This window comes from Myripristis murdjan, chromosome 13 (genome assembly GCF_902150065.1).
Source record: "Myripristis murdjan chromosome 13, fMyrMur1.1, whole genome shotgun sequence".
Taxonomy (NCBI): Eukaryota; Metazoa; Chordata; class Actinopteri; order Holocentriformes; family Holocentridae; genus Myripristis; species Myripristis murdjan.
Window position 1 is genome coordinate 6,163,860 of NC_043992.1, and position 18,208 is coordinate 6,182,067.

General features: G+C 42.7%; 1 protein-coding gene across 4 annotated transcripts in view; it reads left to right on the plus strand.

The window, feature by feature from the left end:
- ltbp4 (latent transforming growth factor beta binding protein 4) overlaps nucleotides 1–18,208 on the plus strand; it is an 81,826-nt gene that overhangs the window by 14,665 nt on the left and 48,953 nt on the right. For all 4 annotated transcript variants that reach the window (XM_030066729.1, XM_030066731.1, XM_030066733.1 and 1 more), the window contains 4 exons: nucleotides 9,466–9,711; nucleotides 11,572–11,639; nucleotides 12,165–12,350; nucleotides 16,765–16,867. In XM_030066729.1, the coding sequence (XP_029922589.1) occupies nucleotides 9,466–9,711; nucleotides 11,572–11,639; nucleotides 12,165–12,350; nucleotides 16,765–16,867 (603 nt within the window). The remainder of the gene's footprint in view (nucleotides 1–9,465; nucleotides 9,712–11,571; nucleotides 11,640–12,164; nucleotides 12,351–16,764; nucleotides 16,868–18,208) is intronic.

The following is an 18,208-nucleotide window of genomic DNA, read 5'->3' on the forward strand; positions in this document are numbered from 1 at the left end:
TGTCAAGATCTGCCTGTTGGGCTGCCTCTGCTGTATCTCTGTGCTCTATCAGTTCTGCGTCAACACGCTGGTTAGCCGCTATGTGTTTAAAGCATGGCTCTCACGTTAGCATGGAGGAGCGTCAGACCTGCTGTAGCTGACAGCAGAGACACCGCGCCGACACTTTCACAGGGCAAGACGGCCTTCATTACAGTAAGTTAGCTAGCTGAGTATCAAAGCAAAGCGTGTAACCAGGGGAAGTCTGTCAGTGGTAGGGTTAGATAATGATTAGCTAACAATGCGCGAACGTAACACTTGACATGATACCTGGCAGCTCAGGCTCCTGCGTGTCGTTGTGACGGCGATATCGAGTTGAGTAGCCTGACATCGGCGAACGGATCATTTCACCTCAGTAAGGGCTACATGATGCCAGGTGGAGGCAGCTACATGTGGCTTCCACATTGGCCACATTTTATCAGAAACACAAAACTGAAATGTTAAATTCATGTCTTTTAGTTGACATTAAACGCCATTAAGTTTAGCTGTCCTGTTAGCAAATGCTAGATTTAGCCAACAGACCTCCATGGATGTACAGTATTAGCTGTTGAATGCCCTGTACAGCTTACACTGTTACTCAGATCATTTGTTTGCAATTTAAATGTTTTACTTTTGAGGTAACGTCTTGTTCATCAGTTAGTTTTATTCTCTCTCAAACTATCTTTAATTTTTGTTTGATAATATTGACTGAAAACTATCTCCGTATGATTTAGGCTGTAAAGTTTATAGGATAAAACCTGTTGTAAAGTATTTGATGGTTCATTTTTGGATCACAAGTTTAAATATCAAGTTTGAACATGTCAACTGAAGCTTCACTGTGTGCTTTCATATCCAACAGGTGTCTGCTTGTTACTTGCAGCACCATGTCAGACACACACACAGTGGCACACACATCATTACACACCAAAAATGCAGATACTTTTGTTTCCATTCAGCTGTGTGTTTAATCTGCCACCAGCTGGCCGTGTGTGTGTGTGTGTGTGTGTGTGTTGGTTAATAAAGTGTAAATGTTAGTTAACAGTGTAAATGTGAAACATGGAGCTGCTGCAGCAGCTTGTTGTGGTGTGTCTGGAGAACCACTCGGTAACGTTCTCGATAAAGGATAGATTCAGCCCCAGTTTTTGTTCCAAAAGACTCTGTGCTATCTGAAATGCTAAAGATGCCACTGTAAGACACTATCAGTCAATCACACTTTGACATTTGGTGTCGCTGCATGACTTTGATATTTCAGACCGACACTAACGCTTAAGCTAGCCCTTTATTCACGTTGTGTTTCTAGTAGTGATGGAGAGTCAATTCCAAAGGAGTTGACTCTCTGCATCAGGGTCGACTCCGACTCTGCAGCTTGTCGGAGTCGACCCTGATGCAGTGACTCCGGGAATCGAGGCGACGTTAGGATTGTCGATTCCATCATCTTGGCTTCACTGATTGGCCAAATGACACAAGAGGAGGGAGAAGTGCCTCGAGTCGTCTCTTTCTCTGTGCAACATCCATAACCGAACCTCACGTTTTAGTGAAAAAAAAAGAGTCCTGTCTGATCACGGCCTAATCCTTTCCTACACAACATCATTTACCGAGTCATGAGCACGCCCAAACAGAATCCGCAGACTTTTTTCTGGTTTTCTGTGGTGATTCAGGAGGAAAATCTGTGGGATTCTGTGGAATGATATTTTTCGACAGCGTTTAGTTGTTGAAATTAGTTGTTTTCTCCTCTGTTGTTCCACCTCACGACATGACATTCGCAGTGTTGGCAACTTGGCGACTTTCTCGCTAAATCTGGCGACTTTTCAACTCCCCATGGCGACTTTTTTGCCAAAAGCGACTATTGACAAATCTAGCGACTTTTCCTGGTGTTATTGGAGACTTTTCTGGTAACATGAAAGCACGCATTGTTCCTCTGCAGTTCCTCTTCTCAGCGAGCAGCGGGTGCTGCTGCGAGCCCCTCCCCCGCCCCAAAGTCCTCACAGGCGGTCACAGCCTTGAGCCGTGCGCGACAGTCACAGGCAGCTGCAGTCAGGAGAGGAGCAGAGAGGAGACCCTCACCACTCCGCGTCCAGGCAGCAAATGAAACGTGCATGCGCAAAACCGCCATTGATCCCGTCCTTCCTTACAGAGCGGGGCGTAAATGTAAACGTTTATTCATTGTCACACTAAAATAAATCACTGCATTTGACTCACACAGCCTCAGTCACTTACTCACCTTGTCCACTGTGTGTGTGCCTCTCTGTGACACAATTCCAGAAAATGTCAATCATATAAAACAATACTATGTTGATAAAAATAATATTTAGTAGTTTGTAGTAAATTTTAGTTCTAAAACATATTTAGGGTGTTGTTTACTCACTTTTTGTCTCTCCCACGACGTTATTCCTCTCCTATAGCGTCCATTACAATCACGTGCAAATTGCCAATTATGCAAATTAGGTGATGAAGTCATTTGGCGACTTCTAGCGACTTTTAGGACAGCCAATAGCTACTTTCCTTATTGAGGAGTTCGCAACACTGGACATTCGCCACAGACAAAGGGCGAAGGGGCGGGATGCATTTAGGTACCCTGCAACTGCTGCTGCAACACTGTTGTGTTCAAATTCTGCAGAATTTTAGCGGAGTTTTCGTCAGAGCACCGCGGGCACGGATTCCGTTTGGGCCTGGTCATGACATCATTTTCTGAATCAAAGAGTAGATTCCTGCAGTTGCCAGACTGTAAACCAGAGTCAAAGTCATGCATCTCTGGTGTTTTGGTAACAGGCTCTTCACCACCTGATTTAGTCTTTCCAGTTCTGACTGGCAAGAGACCTGTGAGGTTTCTTTCCCTGCATTCCAAATCGGATACTTCTACTTTTTACTTTTAGTATGTACTGCAGCTGCCCTTACAAAATATGTAGTTTAGTATGAAATATGCATGCGTACACATACTATTGGGACACACTACATACGTCATCCCTGAACTCTGACCCTCTTGCTCACTTCTGCCGCCGTCCGTAGCTCCACATTTGAATGTTGTTGTCAAAATGCCGGTGCTGTTTCATACTGCGCTGTCATCTGTCATGTTTCTGATCTTCTATCTTCCTGTCTCTGCTGCTGTCACTGAGCGAGGTGAGTGCCATGTGTGTGTTGTGTTGTCTTCAGTATGTGGGTGTGGCTTGTACACTACTCGCACTCAGTCAGTTTGACGTAACGTCCGCTGTGCAAAGGATTGTGGGTCAGAATGGCCAGAGCAGCATGCTGAAATCCATACTGTGAAATCTGACCGGATGTAGTAGAACATCCTGGTACTCTTTGCATACTGCATCTGACATACTATGTATTGGGACATACTAAATCTTTTTTTCCCTACTATATAGTATGGTAGTATGAGTATTGGAATGCAGGGCTGGTCTGCTCAGTTTTTACAGTTAATTATTTTACTAAGTCAATGTGAGGTGCTCGGCTTCATTAGTGCATCATGTTTTTCTTCTTGGGAGTTTTATTTGGGTTTCTTGATCCATAGCTGCAGCTTTGTTTACTGTGAGTTAAATCTTCACTTAAAATCTGCGGCTCTGGCGGGGGTGGTTGACAGGTCGGTTAACAAAATCTTCAAGCAGGAGACTGCAGTTCAATCCCAGTGTTCAGTTTCTGTGATGACAAAGTATTTGAACCCAAATCAAAATAGTTCTGTTGCCAACAATTGTTAAACATTTCTAATCTGTTTATTTCAGAAATGCTTCACAATCACTTAGGGAGTGTCTTGTGTTGTAAGGTGGGTTTGTAAAGTTGGTTTGTTATGTTGTAAAGTTGGTTTGTCATGTTGTAAAGTTGGGTCGTCATGTTGTAAAGTTGGTTTGTCGTGTTGTAAAGTTGGTTTGTCATGTTGTAAAGTTGGGTCGTCATGTTGTAAAGTTGGTTTGTCGTGTTGCAAAGTTGGGTCGTCATGTTGTAAAGTTGGTTTGTCATGTTGTAAAGTTGGGTCGTCATGTTGTAAAGTTGGTTTGTTGTGTTGTAAAGTAGGTGTGTCGTGTTGTAAAGTGGGTGTATCATATTAAAGTGGATGTTTAATGTTGTAAAGTTGGATGGTGGTATTGTAAAATTGGTTTGCTGTGTTGTAAAGTTGGTTTGTCATGTACTGCCAGTTAGACCCTTCTCACTGGGTTTGATGTAAAAGACATTCATCAAGTCATCCAGCTCTGTGAAACAAGTGCAAGCAAGACACCCACTTTCAAAATAAAATACATCTGTTCCAGTTTGTTAGCAAAGTGCAAAGTGACTAACCCGGCGGTGCTGAGCCTGTTTGCATTTCTGTTCTACAAGCATGTCCGTGCATTTGTCTGGTGGTTTCAGAGAGTTCTGTGAATGCATTATGAAAACAATACAGCAAAGTGGCAATATCAAAAAGAAAACTCTTATGTGTAGTGGAGTGATGTTTGACCAAAAGTATCTAAAAATTGACCCAAGTAATGGATTTGTTTGCCTTGTTCACCACTGGCTTGTAGTGACTTCATATTGGGGATATTTTGGCTCAGAGCGTTCAAATCTTTTTTCTGTTATTTCAGCCTGGAGTTGTGATTAACCTGCCTCAAGCTCAAGCTCAAGTGTGAGGAAAGCAGTGTTAGCCCCGGGCCAAGCGTGCGGAAAGCAGTGTTAGCCCCGGGCCGAGCGCAATGTGTAAAGGGTTAATGATCCTGGGCCGAGCAGGAAACATCAGACGTGCGCAGCACATCTCCTGCTGCCTGACTATCTGCACCATCCAAACGTAAAATTAGATCAAATGAGATGAATGATTCTCTGCCCCCATTTCCCCTGAGGAGTGAGAGAGAGAGAGAGAGAGCGGACTCTCAGCTTCCATGTGGCTTTCATTTACTATTAAACATACACATGCATACACACACACACACACACACACGTGCCCAGGATATTTGTTAGATAATGTGTGCATGTTCAAACCAGCAGTGATGCAAGACCCCCCCCCACCCCACACACACACACACACACACACACACACACACACACAAGAATATAAAGCTTTTAGAAAGGGTGTGGGGGTGACGTCATCACAAGGTCAAAAGGTCAAACAGCTGGATCTCCTGCTCAGTCTTTCCATCACTGTCTCTCTGTTTCCATCTTTCTCTCTCTCACCTCTTTCTATCACTTGTTCTCTTGTCCGGCTCATGCTTCTTCTTCTTCTTCTTCTTCTTCTTCTTCTTCTTCTTCTTCTTCTTCTTCCTCCTCTTCTTCTTCTCTCCCTTTCAAATTCAAAGAATCATTTACAAGGATTGAACCAGAAACTAGTCGACAACAGAGAAGGGAAGGTTGTACATGTTGCTGAAGAGCCGCGTCCCCACGTCCGTGTTTCCAAGCTCAGTTTTCAACTACATCTGCAGATTTGTGGTTTGTCATCGACTCCTGGATTATTTATTTTAATATAATCTGACACTAGATCTTCATCTCATCTGTATGAAAACGGGATTATGTTTATCAGAACTTTTTTTGGTGTGGTTATGCTAGCACAGATCCCTCAGTGCTCCTGCTCTCCAGCTCTGCCAGCAGAAACCAACTGTGTGCTAACTCACCTTGTAACCATGGCGACACCGTAGCCATATCCTCTGTTTTTAAAGGGAATGGGTGAAGTTCTCAGTCGGGACAGGTGGGCGAATTTATCGCCTCGCCGCTCTCTGATTGGCCGGAGTGAGCCTTGCTGTGCACCAATGGAAATGTGTTTATTGAAAATGAATGACAAACAGGACTACAACTCATAAAACATTAATTTTGAAACATGAAAGGAGTCCAGATATCAGATATCATCACACAGGTTGATCCAGGAGCAATTCTGCTTTTATTTTGAAACAGAACTGATCCTGTCTGAAGCCAGGTGCACTTAACACACTGTCATGTGACTTTTCCAACTTTTGTTCCGTTAAAAAAAAAAGTTGAGTTAGGGTTAGGATTACCCAACAATAAAATGGCACCTGTGCAGTTGTTTTTTATTTTGAAAAGAAATAAAGGTCATTTTATTCAGAGAGTTAAAGAAAGACGTTACTGTCACTTGAGGTTAATAAGTATTTTTCTCCAAAACCAACCTCTGAGAATCCACTGTGAGTCAGTGACCGACAGCTCAGAGGAGTTTACAACACAACAACATGTTGACACACTCTGTGTGTGTGTGTGTGTGTGTGTGTGTGTGTGTGTGTGTGTGTGTGTGTGGTTGCTGGCTGGGTTGCCAGGTTGTGTCTGTAGGAAGGTTTCTGCTCAGTTCAGCTGATCTGTTCTGTGTTACTGACGTTTGTTCTGGATTTTAATCTCATTTTCCCGTATCAGTGTAGAGTTTCTGTTTTCTTTCCCTCTCTCTTGCTCACTCTTTCCATCGCTATCTCCTCTCCTCCTTCTCTATATTTCTGACTTCTTTCTCTCTCTCTCTCTCTCTCTCTCTCTCTCTCTCTGTTTTTATTTCTTTCTTGGCACTTCTCTCTCTCTGTGTTTATGTCGTTCTTTCATTTATTTTATCTCTCTCTTTCTGTTTATATCTTCATACTCATTTTTTCCATTTCTCTCTCTTTTGTCCCAGTTACCTCTAAAAACCTCAATGTGTGTATGTGTGTGTGTGTGTGTGTGTGTGTCTGTGTGTGTGGTGTATTTAAATGAAGTGACCTAATTGTTATCTTGGACATCGCCCTACAGATGGACTACATCAACACACACACACACACACACACACACACACACACACACACAGAAATGCCACATGTGTTCCACACATTTCTTTGCAACTTACCTCCTTGAAGACAAACATGCATGCAAGTACACACACACACACACACACACATACATATGTACCAGCGCACAAACTGACACACACACACACACACACACACACACACGTTGACATGGTGTGTATGTTCATGCACAAGCACACACATTCATTAACAAGGGCATAAACACACACTCTCTTTCTCTTGTTGTCTCTAATGTCTCTTGCCCATGTCTGTCAGCGCTGCAGCAACAAAACAAGCAGCCAATCAGATCAGGGGGAGAAAACCTGCCTTAAAGGGGAAGTCACCTTCCTTCCTGCCTCAGCAGCGGTCCATTACATGGCAGCTAACAACACACCCACTTCCTGTGAAACTCTGCCACGCAGGAAGTGGGAAGTGGCGGGTTGGGTCTCACCGATGCCCATTCACTTTTGTCCATGTGACTGTTTTCAGCTTCAGTGGAAACACCAACATGATGCCTCAAGGAATAAGGCCTTGATTAGAGTGTCTTTTCACACTCACAGCAGTCATAACAGTTGCAGTTTGGCTAACGTTCGCCCCCAAAACAACCTGGTTAGGGTTTCTAGTTTCTAGGCCTGCAGCAACAAGGCAGTGTGTGACTGTAAATGTCAAGTAAAAAGCTGTTGGAAAGCTGCATGTGCAGCTGTTCTCAGGATGTTTGTGACTTTCTGTGAGTTTCCTGTTTTTGAAAAGCACATTTGTAACGGCCCGGGCTGAAAAAACACGGAACCCCCCTTTAACACAGCTAGACTGGTGGTGTTGCGAAAGAGAAAGCGGAGCCAGTCCAGGCAGTAAACATGATGGATCTGTGTTAGTGTTGGAACTGCGTGCGTGTGTGTGTGTGTGTGTGTGTGTGTGTGTGTGTGTGTGTGTGTGTGTGTGTGTTTCCTTACTCTGATTAATTACGGATGAATGCTGTTATTAGCTTGGGTAAATGTGCTTTGACATTCTAAGAGAGGGTTTATTGTAATTTACTCGCTGCTCTCCGGTCAATCTTTTATGAATCGATCCATCAGTGAATCATCAGACTGTCCTGGAGGCGAGTCCTGGCTCTGGTGTCTGACACAAAGATCCAAAATCTGCAGCCGTATCGACCACTTGGCTCTGTGCTGCTTATGTAATTGTTTTTCTTTTTTTAAATCAGTCAGGGTTCTGAAACCCTTTTTATTTGTGTGGCACTTTGTAAAACAAATGTTACTAAAGACCTTTAAAGCATGAACAAACTGTGCAGTGCAAATGATTAAATAAAACCCAGGTAGACAAAAATAACAAGCAGATCTTGACTTGGCCCCTCATTGCTTCTGACAGGGAGATATTTTACTTTTTTTTATATCTAAGTAACCTAATATAACCTGATCTAACAGGACCCGAACTGAAGCAATAAGTCAAGTTAAGTACTTTAACCTCAAGTAAACTAAACCAAATTAACCCTAACCTGAATCAAAATTACACAATGTAAAGTAACTCTAAAAACTCAAGTAATAAAGTAAGTAAAGTAACCTAAAGTAAGCCAGTCTCCAGTAAAAACTAAGATGAGCTCAGGTGAGGAAACCTAAAGAGAAAGTATGGTATGGCATGGTAACGTAAAGTAAGATGAAGTACCGTAAAGAAAACAAAAGGACTAGTTAAGTAAAGCAAGAAAAAGTAAAGTAAGGTAAACAAAAATAAAACAAGGTAATGTATCTTAAGTAAAATAAGGTAAGATATAGTAAATCAAAAAAAAGTAAAGTAACATAAAATAGTGGAAAGTAAGATAAAGAAACACAAGTAAGATATCGTAAACTAAAGAAAATACGCGAATGTATCTTAAAGTAAGGTCAAGTAAAGTAACCCAAAGTAAAGTAAGGTAAAAACAAAAACAATAACAAAAACAAAAGCAATGTAGTGTAAACTAAAGTAAAATAAGGCAAGGTATATTAAAGTGAAGTAACTTAAAATAGAGAAAGGTAAAGAAAACCAAAGTAAGAAAACTTAAATGAAAGTAAAATACGATAATGAATCTTAATGTACAGTAAAGTCAAGTAAAGTAACCTAAACTAAAGTAAGGTAAGGTAAAATCAAATCAAATAAAATAACATAAAATAAGGTAATGTATTTTATAGTAAAGTTAAAGTAAAATGAAGTGAAGTAGAGAAAAGTAAAATAAGATAAGGTAAAGTAAAGGTAAGTAAAGTAGAGAAAAGTGTAGTAAAGTGAAGTACAGCAAAGTGAAGTAGAGTAAAATAGTGAAGTAAAGTAATGCGAAGTAAAGTAACGTAAAGTGCAGTAAAGTAAAGCAGAGTAAAGTGCAGTAAAGTAACGCAAAGTAAAGTAAAGTTCAGTTAAATAAAGTAAAGTAAAGCAGGGCAAACTAAAGTGCAGTAAAGTACAGTAAGGTAAAGCAGAGGAAAGTAAAGTAAGGTAAAGTAAAATAAAGCAGAGTAAAGTAAAGCAGAGAAAACTAAAGCAGAGTAAAGTAAAGTAAGGTAAAGTACAGTAAGGTAAAGAATAGTAAAGTACGGGAAAGTAAAGTAAAGCAGAGTAAAGTGCAGTAAAGTAAAGTAACGTAAAGTGCAGTAAAGTAAAGTGGAGTAAAGTACAGTAAGGTAAAGCAGAGTAAAGTAAGGTAAAGTAAAGCATAGTGAAGTGCAGTGCAGTAAAGTAAAGTGCAGTAAAGTAAAGCCCTGTGTGTCTGTGTGTCCTGCAGTCCTCTGTCCTCTGCTCTGTAAGAACGGCGGCATCTGCCTGCAGAAAGATCGCTGCCTCTGCCCGCCAAACTTCACCGGAAAGTTCTGCCAAATCTCAGCTGCCGCCTCGCCCTCCTCCACCAATGAGATTGTCAAGCCTGTTCCTGCCTCCGCCCTGGGAGCCAATGAGGAGCTGACACAGTCGGAGTTCCTCCTCCCCCTGCGGAGCCAATCAACCGGACAGGAGCAGGAGGCGGGGCAGTCAGGTGAGTCTGACCTCCGACATCTGACCTGTCCTGAGTGTGTGTGTGTGTGTGGTTGTGTGGGTGTTTTATTGATCTTCCACAGAATCACATTTGCATCACCTGGCAGAGAGAGAAGTACAGAGAGTAACAGAACAACAAGTGCCTTCCTCACAAGCCTCACGCTGAGCAACACACACACACACACACACACACACACACACACAGTGACCTCGCAGGCCGCCCACCTGTGGGCCGCGGTCAGGTCGCCCTGAGGCCACTTCCTGTTTTGTCAGGCCCGTGTTCAGAGTTCAGGTTATGCTTTAATTATCTGCCGTCTTTTTTAACGCTTTCAGACCTGAGAGGATTCATTAGTCACAAGAAACAACCGCAAAGTTAACAAGAAATCAGTGAAGTCTCCAGAAAATGACCCAAAAATGAGCAAAAACAAACAAGAAAATCACCTGAAATTAAGCAACCAACAAAAATCCTGAAAATCTGAAAAAAAGACATGAAAATTTGCCAGAAAAAGAAAATCTTTTCTCCTTTAACATAATTGTAACTGTATAATTCTAATAATTGCAAATACAGTTTTCTGGACATTTTCACATTTTCGCTCAATGCATTTTTTTCCATTGCTCTTTTTCAGTTTTCCCTTTTTTAGCGATTCGCCAACTATTCCAGTAACTTTTTTTGTGACAAATTGTCAGCTTTTTCACTTCAGTCTGCTGGGAGCGACAGGGAATCATTTTATCTCGTGTTGTAAACGCTGCACACAACGCTGGTCACCGAAAAATACTGTGAAGCGTTAGCATGCACAGCAGACAGCCACACACACACGCACACGCACACGCACACACAGATGTCAAGTGTCACATTTTTCTTTTGAATTGTTTCTCAAACTAAAACGTGTTCAGCAAATCAAACGTTAGAAACAGAACAGAGTCGAGTCGCTATTTCATAACTGCTGGCTCACGTCTGTGTGTGTGTGTGTGTGTGTGTGTGTGTGTGTGTTGGGAGGTGAGGACAGCTCTCTGGTTGTGGTTGTTGATCCCCGAGGCATCTCATAGTGTCTCTTGTTACACACACACACACACATGCACACACACACAGGCGCGCACACACACACACATACACACTGGTTCTCCCGGCCAGATCTCGCTCTTTCCAGTTTTGCTCACAAGTCTTTGGAGATTTCCACAAGATTATTCTCTCTGTCTGTCTCTCTCTCTGTCTCCCTCCCTCTCTCTCTGTCTCTCTCTCTCTCAGTATGCGTCATTAAACAGTGATTACAACATATTAAATACTAATATACTAATGAAAGGCATACACTGAGACAAAAAAGAATAAAAAAAACAGAACAGGATATAAAACAAGACTGTGCAGAAAATTAAAGTAATAAAACACAATGAGAAATCATGTTGTACAGAAATAAATAAAATCTATAGGTAGAGGAAACATAGCAAATGAGGATAAAATATAAGGATAGTATTTAGAAAAAGTCATTAAAACAGACTGGACTGAGTGAGTGTGTGTGTTCTGTCTCTCCATTCACTCCCAAAAAAAAACACTTTTAGTACGGAAACCAGCAAAGAGGATTATCACTGCATGAAAAACAATAAGTCCCAGTTATGTGATTACAGTTATTTGTCAAAGTATTATCACGTCGCTTCTTCCTGGTGCAAGGTTACGATGTGGACGTTTCCTGCTACCTGCCGGATCTACTTTCCAGTTCAAATAGGAAAAATAACAAGAAAAGGAATATTTCATTTCCTAAAAAAAGTGTGGCAGCACTCATGTTGCCCCATGAACCACATAGAGCAACACTTCTGATTTAATCTCAACTGTGTGTGTGTGTGTGTGTGTGTGTGTGTGTGTGTGTAGGCTCCATGGTGAAGGTCCGGGTGCAGCACCCCCCTGAGGCCAGTGTGAAGATCCACCAGGTGCTGAAGGTAAAACCCGACAGAGCCGAGTGTTTGACCTTCACTTTCTGAGAAAAAACTCCAATTTCCAAGATGAATGTCATAGATTTATGGGAAAAAACTCAATTTACCAGAGGAAAAAAAAAAAAGAAAAAAAAAAAAACGTAAAAACAAGCTGTTCTCCTCCTGTGGGATCCAGTCAGAAGTAAATCCTGCTGGTCTGAGTCCAGAATCCCAATCTTCTCCTCAGCATCTGGACTCTGAAGAGACGTAGCTGTGCCCTGGGCCGATTCAGAAGAAAACAACAACTGATTTTTGAGTTTTTGTCTCATAAATTTGTGATTTTCTTTTCTTATAAGTTCACGACTTTAATCTTAGAGAATTTCTGATTTTTTTCTGGAAGATTTGATTTGTTTATATGAATGACCTTCTGTTGAATCAGCGATAAGTGTGTCGCTGTGTTTCCATGTGCGGCTCTGGTTGTTGCTCTGATGTGAGCATGACCGACCCGAGCTGCCCGTCATGTGCTGCTGACCTGCTGTGATGTCGTGGCAGGTGTCGGGCTACAGTCCCACGCTCAGAGCGACCTCCTCCAGCTTGCGCTCCGCCGCCGTCAGGCAGTCGGCGGGCGCCCCGGCCCCCGGCGGCGGGACAGTCCAGGCCCAGAGGCTGACCGGTGACGGGACCTACAGCCAGCACTCTGGATTCAAGTACTGCTTCAGGGAGGTTAAAGACGGCCAGGTGAGAGGGCATCTGCTGCCGCGGCACCACACGGCTCGGCTTTTTAAAAACCTTGTGTTGTTTCCACATTCACATCAGTGAGGAGCGGCTGCACACACACACACACACACACACACAGGGTGAAAGACAACCATTTCTGAGCAGATGTTCAGAGCAGATCACATGACATGAACAAGCCAATCACAGTAAAGAGGAGGAGACCACCAGCCAAGATAGGAAGAAGGGGCGGAGTTTCATGCAACATAGCTGACGTACAGTACAGGCCAAAAGTTTGGACACACCTTCTCATTCAATGCGTTTTCTTTATTTTCATGACTATTTACATTGTAGATTCTCACTGAAGGAATCAAAACTATGAATGAACACATGTGGAGTTATGTACTTAAAAAAAGGTGAAATAACTGAAAACATGTTTTATATTCTAGTTTCTTCAAAATAGCCACCCTTTGCTCTGATTACTGCTTTGCACACTCTTGGCATTCTCTCGATGAGCTTCAAGAGGTAGTCACCTGAAATGGTTTTCACTTCACAGGTGTGCCTTATCAGGGTTAATTAGTGGAATTTCTTGCTTTATCAATGGGGTTGGGACCATCAGTTGTGTTGTGCAGAAGTCAGGTTACTACACAGCCGACAGCCCTATTGGACAACTGTTAAAATTCATATTATGGCAAGAACCAATCAGCTAACTAAAGAAAAACGAGTGGCCATCATTACTTTAAGAAATGAAGGTCAGTCAGTCTGGAAAATTGCGAAAACTTTAAATGTGTCCCCAAGTGGAGTCGCAAAAACCATCAAGCGCTACAACGAAACTGGCACACATGAGGACCGACCCAGGAAAGGAAGACCAAGAGTCACCTCTGCTTCTGAGGACAAGTTCATCCGAGTCACCAGCCTCAGAAATCGCAAGTTAACAGCAGCTCAGATCAGAGAGCAGATAAATGCCACACAGAGTTCTAGCAGCAGACCCATCTCTAGAACAACTGTTAAGAGGAGACTGCGCCAATCAGGCCTTCATGGTCAAATAGCTGCTAGGAAACCACTGCTAAGGAGAGGCAACAAGCACAAGAGATTTGTTTGGGCCAAGAAACACAAGGAATGGACATTAGACCAGTGGAAATCTGTGCATTGGTCTGATGAGTCCAAATTTGAGATCTTTGGTTCCAACCGCCGTGTCTTTGTGAGACGCAGAAAAGGTGAACGGATGGATTCCACATGCCTGGTTCCCACTGTGAAGCATGGAGGAGGAGGTGTGATGGTGTGGGGGTGTTTTGCTGGTGACACTGTTGGGGATTTATTCAAAATTGAAGGCACACTGAACCAGCATGGCTACCACAGCATCCTGCAGCGACATGCCATCCCATCTGGTTTACGTTTAGTTGGACCATCATTTATTTTTCAACAGGACAATGAGCCCAAACACACCTCCAGGCTGTGTAAGGGCTATTTGACCAAGAAGGAGAGTGATGGAGTGCTGCGGCAGATGACCTGGCCTCCACAGTCACCGGACCTGAACCCAATCCAGATGGTTTGGGGTGAGCTGGACCGCAGAGTGAAGGCAAAGGGGCCAACAAGTGCTAAACACCTCTGGGAACTCCTTCAAGACTGTTGGAAAAACCATTTCAGGTGACTACCTCTTGAAGCTCATCGAGAGAATGCCAAGAGTGTGCAAAGCAGTAATCAGAGCAAAGGGTGGCTATTTTGAAGAAACTAGAATATAAAACATGTTTTCAGTCATTTCACCTTTTTTTGTTAAGTACATAACTCCACATGTGTTCATTCATAGTTTTGATTCCTTCAGTTAGAATCTACAATGTAAATAGTCATGAAAATAAAGAAAACGCATTGAATGAGAAGGTGTGTCCAAACTTTTGGCCTGTACTGTACACTATACTGCCAAAAGTATTCGCTCATCTGCCTTCACACGCATATGAACGTGAGTGACATCCCATTCTTAAACCATAGGATTTAATATGATGTCGGCCCACCCTTTGCACACCACACCATAATCCCCCCTCCACCAAACTTTACACTTGCCACAGTGCAGTCAGACAAGTACCGTTCTCCTGGCAACCGGCAAACCCAGACTCATCAGACCATCAGATTGCCAGACAGAGAAGTGTGATTGGTCACTCCAGAGAACACGTCTCCGCTGCTCTAGAGTCCAGTGGCGGCGTGCTTTACACCACTGCATCCGACGCTTTGCATTGCACTTGGTGATGTGTGGCTTGGATGCAGCTGCTCGGCCATGGAAACCCATTCCATGAAGCTCTCTACGCACTGCTCTTGAGCTAATCTGAAGATCACATGAAGTTTGGAGGTCTGTAGCTGTTGACTCTGCAGAAAGTTGGCGACCTCTGCACACTATGCGCCTCAGCATCCGCTGACCCCGCTCTGTGATTTTTATGTGGCCTACCACTTTGTGGTTGAGTTGCTGTCGTTCCCGATCGCTTCCACTTTGTTATAGTATCACTAACAGGTGGCATCCTATCATGGCACCATGCTGGAATTCCCTGAGCTCCTGAGAGCGACCCATTCTTTCACAAATGTTTGTAGAAGTAGTCTGCATGCCTAGGTGCTTGATTTTATACACCTGTGGCCATGGAAGTGATTGGAACACCTGAATTCAATGATTTGGATAGCTGAGTGAATACTTTTGGCAATATAGTGTAGCTTACAGCAACGGGCAGCAGGGAAATATAAAAACTGACAGTAGTGAAGTGCTGGTAGTCATTGTTACAGTGTTGAAAATGGACAAAATAACAACATTAACGTGTGTAGTTGTAGCTGTAACGGTGTTGAAATTGAAAAAGTGTCAACAGTAAATTTTGCAATATTTAAGGTGTTGAAAATGGACAAAATGGCAATATTAAAGTCTGTATTAGTTGTTATGGTGTTGAAAATGAACAATGTAGGAGCAGCAAAGCCGGTCATAGAGTCACAGCGCTGAAAATAGAGAAAGTATTGGTAGTAAAGTTGGATGATACAGAAACCCGCGTCAGTGAAGCTGCCAGTGGTCATGGTGTGGCAGTGAAGCTGGTAGCAGCAGTTTGTGTGTTCTGCTCGTGTCTAAGTGTCTACCAGCTGTACGCGAGCGCTGCTTGCTAGCAGCTAGTTATGACACAATCAGACCTGCTTCTCATTAGGAGTGTAAAAACTGGTTGCTGCAGCGATTGTTCTGTCAGGAAAGCAGAATGGTGTGAACACGGCGTTTCTGTCCCGCCGCTCCGGCTCCACGTTTGGAAATCTCCAGCTTGTTTGAAACTCCGCTGCCCGAGCGCTAATGCAAACCAGAGAGCCCAAACCCCCCCCCCGTCCGGCTCTCGCTCCCGCACGCTGCATGTATTGATTACCAAGTCCTGATGTCCACGGCTTAACACGGTCCTGTGGATCAATACGTGACGCACTAATCCTCCCATCACAACACGCATGACCGCAAAGCACCGAGAAGAAACATGAGCGCCTTGTCGCTTGTCTTGTTGGAAGCACTTCAGTGTTACGTCACTGAGAGCTGAAACCAAGCATCTCTGATTCTGGAGATTTTAATGTTTTAACTGGAGATTTTCATGCTCCTCCGTGGGTTCTGAAAAATTTCCAGCCCTCGAGCAAACCTTTTCAAAATTAATTTAATAACCTAAAAAATGCACAGCCGCCAAGCCAAAGAGTTGATGTTCGGGAGAAACACGACATGCAGCAGTCTTTAAAAACGATGTCGTTACATGTCATTACTCATGAAACCACTTGCAGATTGTAGTTTCAGTTCAGCTGAAATACAGAAGAAGCACGGACCAATAACCGAATACCAAATAAAAAATCTATCTTTTACCTCACAGCTAATAAACAGTTAAAGAGTCACGTGGCTCGGCTGTCAGGTCCCGCCTGACGATGAGCACCGAGCCTGAAACATGAAGCAGCTGCTGAACACACCTGCACTTCTGTTCTGCAGCAGATAAACGTTTCCCACCTTTTCCTTCCCTGCCCCGTGAAAAACCCTCCTCTCTGCCTTTTTCTGTGAGAATCAGAGATGACAAACTGATTTAGAGAAAGGAATAGAAAAGATAGAGAAATAAATTTAAAGGACATCTATCTGTCTGTCTGTCTGTCTGCTTGTCTGCCTGTCTGTCTCTCTGTCTGCTTGTCTGCCTGTCTGCTTGTCTGTCTGCCTACCTGTCTGTCTGTCTGTCTGCTTGTCTGTCTGCCTGCCTGCCTGTCTGCCTGCCTGCCTGCCTGCCTGCCTGCTTGTCTGTCTGTCTGTCTGTCTGTCTGTCTGTCTGTCTCCTTGTCTGTCTCTCTGTCTGTCTGTCTCTCTGTCTGTCTGTCTGCTTGTCTGTCTGTCTGCTTGTCTGTCTGCCTGTCTGTCTCTCTGTCTGTCTGCTTGTCTGCCTGCCTGTTTGTCTGTCTGCCTGTCTGTCTGCAGTGCAGCTCTCCTCTGCCTGGCCTCAGGAGCAGGGATACTTGCTGCCGAGGGATTGGAAAAGCCTGGGGAATCACTGAGTGTGTCCTCTGTCCCACTAACACAGGTATCACACACACACACACACACACACACACACACACACACACACACACAATGATGAGACCCAGGTGTGTTAACCCCTGTGTGTCTCTGCTGAAGCTCCAAACCAACACGCTGCTGGTTTACGGCTGCAGAATCACATCAGATCGAAAAGATCCACATGTTTCCCTGGAAGTCAGCAGCTGCATGTTCGGCATCTCTGGAAACCTCGGGGTGTCTGCTAGAATTTCAAAATAAAGTTCACTGATTCTTGAGATTAGGGACAAAACATGTCCTCCACTGAAAAGCAAAGCTTGGCTTTAAAATCAAAACATCTGTTCATTGAAAGAGACTTTAATATGGAAGATTTAAACATACTCATGAACTTAGTTTTGTGTGTATGTATATATTTTCATAGCAATTTGATAAAGTATGAGCGCAATGCTAAAAAGTGCATGCAAATTAAAATGTCCTCTGAAAGAGGATATAGATTCTACTTGAAAGAAAAAGTGAATAAAAATACGATTAATACATAAAATGATAATGAAATGACTTTGATGTTTTTTTTTAAAAAGGTAACAGAATACATGAAGTTCAATAAACATCATATTTTCTATTTAAAAAAATTGCCTCTCAAAGTAGCATCCTCATTTCAAGTCAACTCCGTCAGGTTTTTTTTTTTTTTTTAATTTCTAAAAAAAAAATCAGGCATATATTGGCATATATATTGGTATTACCCCCTTTTCATGCTCCCTCTTTTGATGGATGCAGCAGTACAGCACATGATCACATTAGTTTAAGAGTTTTTGTCATTTTTAGCAGTAAAGTTAATATCACTGTTGTCACAACTTTTTGCTGTTAACTTTGTCACCCAAGAATGATTCTCTTAAAAAAGAATTGTTAAATACATGTAGGTAGTTTAGTGTAGCTTATAGAGGCAGTTACCAACTGGGGGAAATCAAAATGGCTCCAGTGTATGAGACATGATTAAGATGAAAAAATATTTCAGAATGAACGTCTGACGGCGTTGATGATTAAGCTGACGGAGTTGAAAAATTCTCCAAAAATTCATTATGTAATTCATAACAAACATAGCATGTGTTTGTTATGAATGTGTTGTGTGTGTGTAGAATGTATAATGTGTTAATGTGTGTGTATAAAAGAAATGATCTACAGCAGAACTCCTGATATAAGGGACTTCATAGAGCGCATACATGTTCACCGCTTGTTGCCTGATGCCTAAGTCATACAGGTTAGATAAACTATTGAATTATTGAGCTATGCATAAAGGCCCTGTAGGAAAAAACAAAGTCTTACCTAACTGATAGAACATAAAGTAGCTGTATAACGACATAATAACTGAATA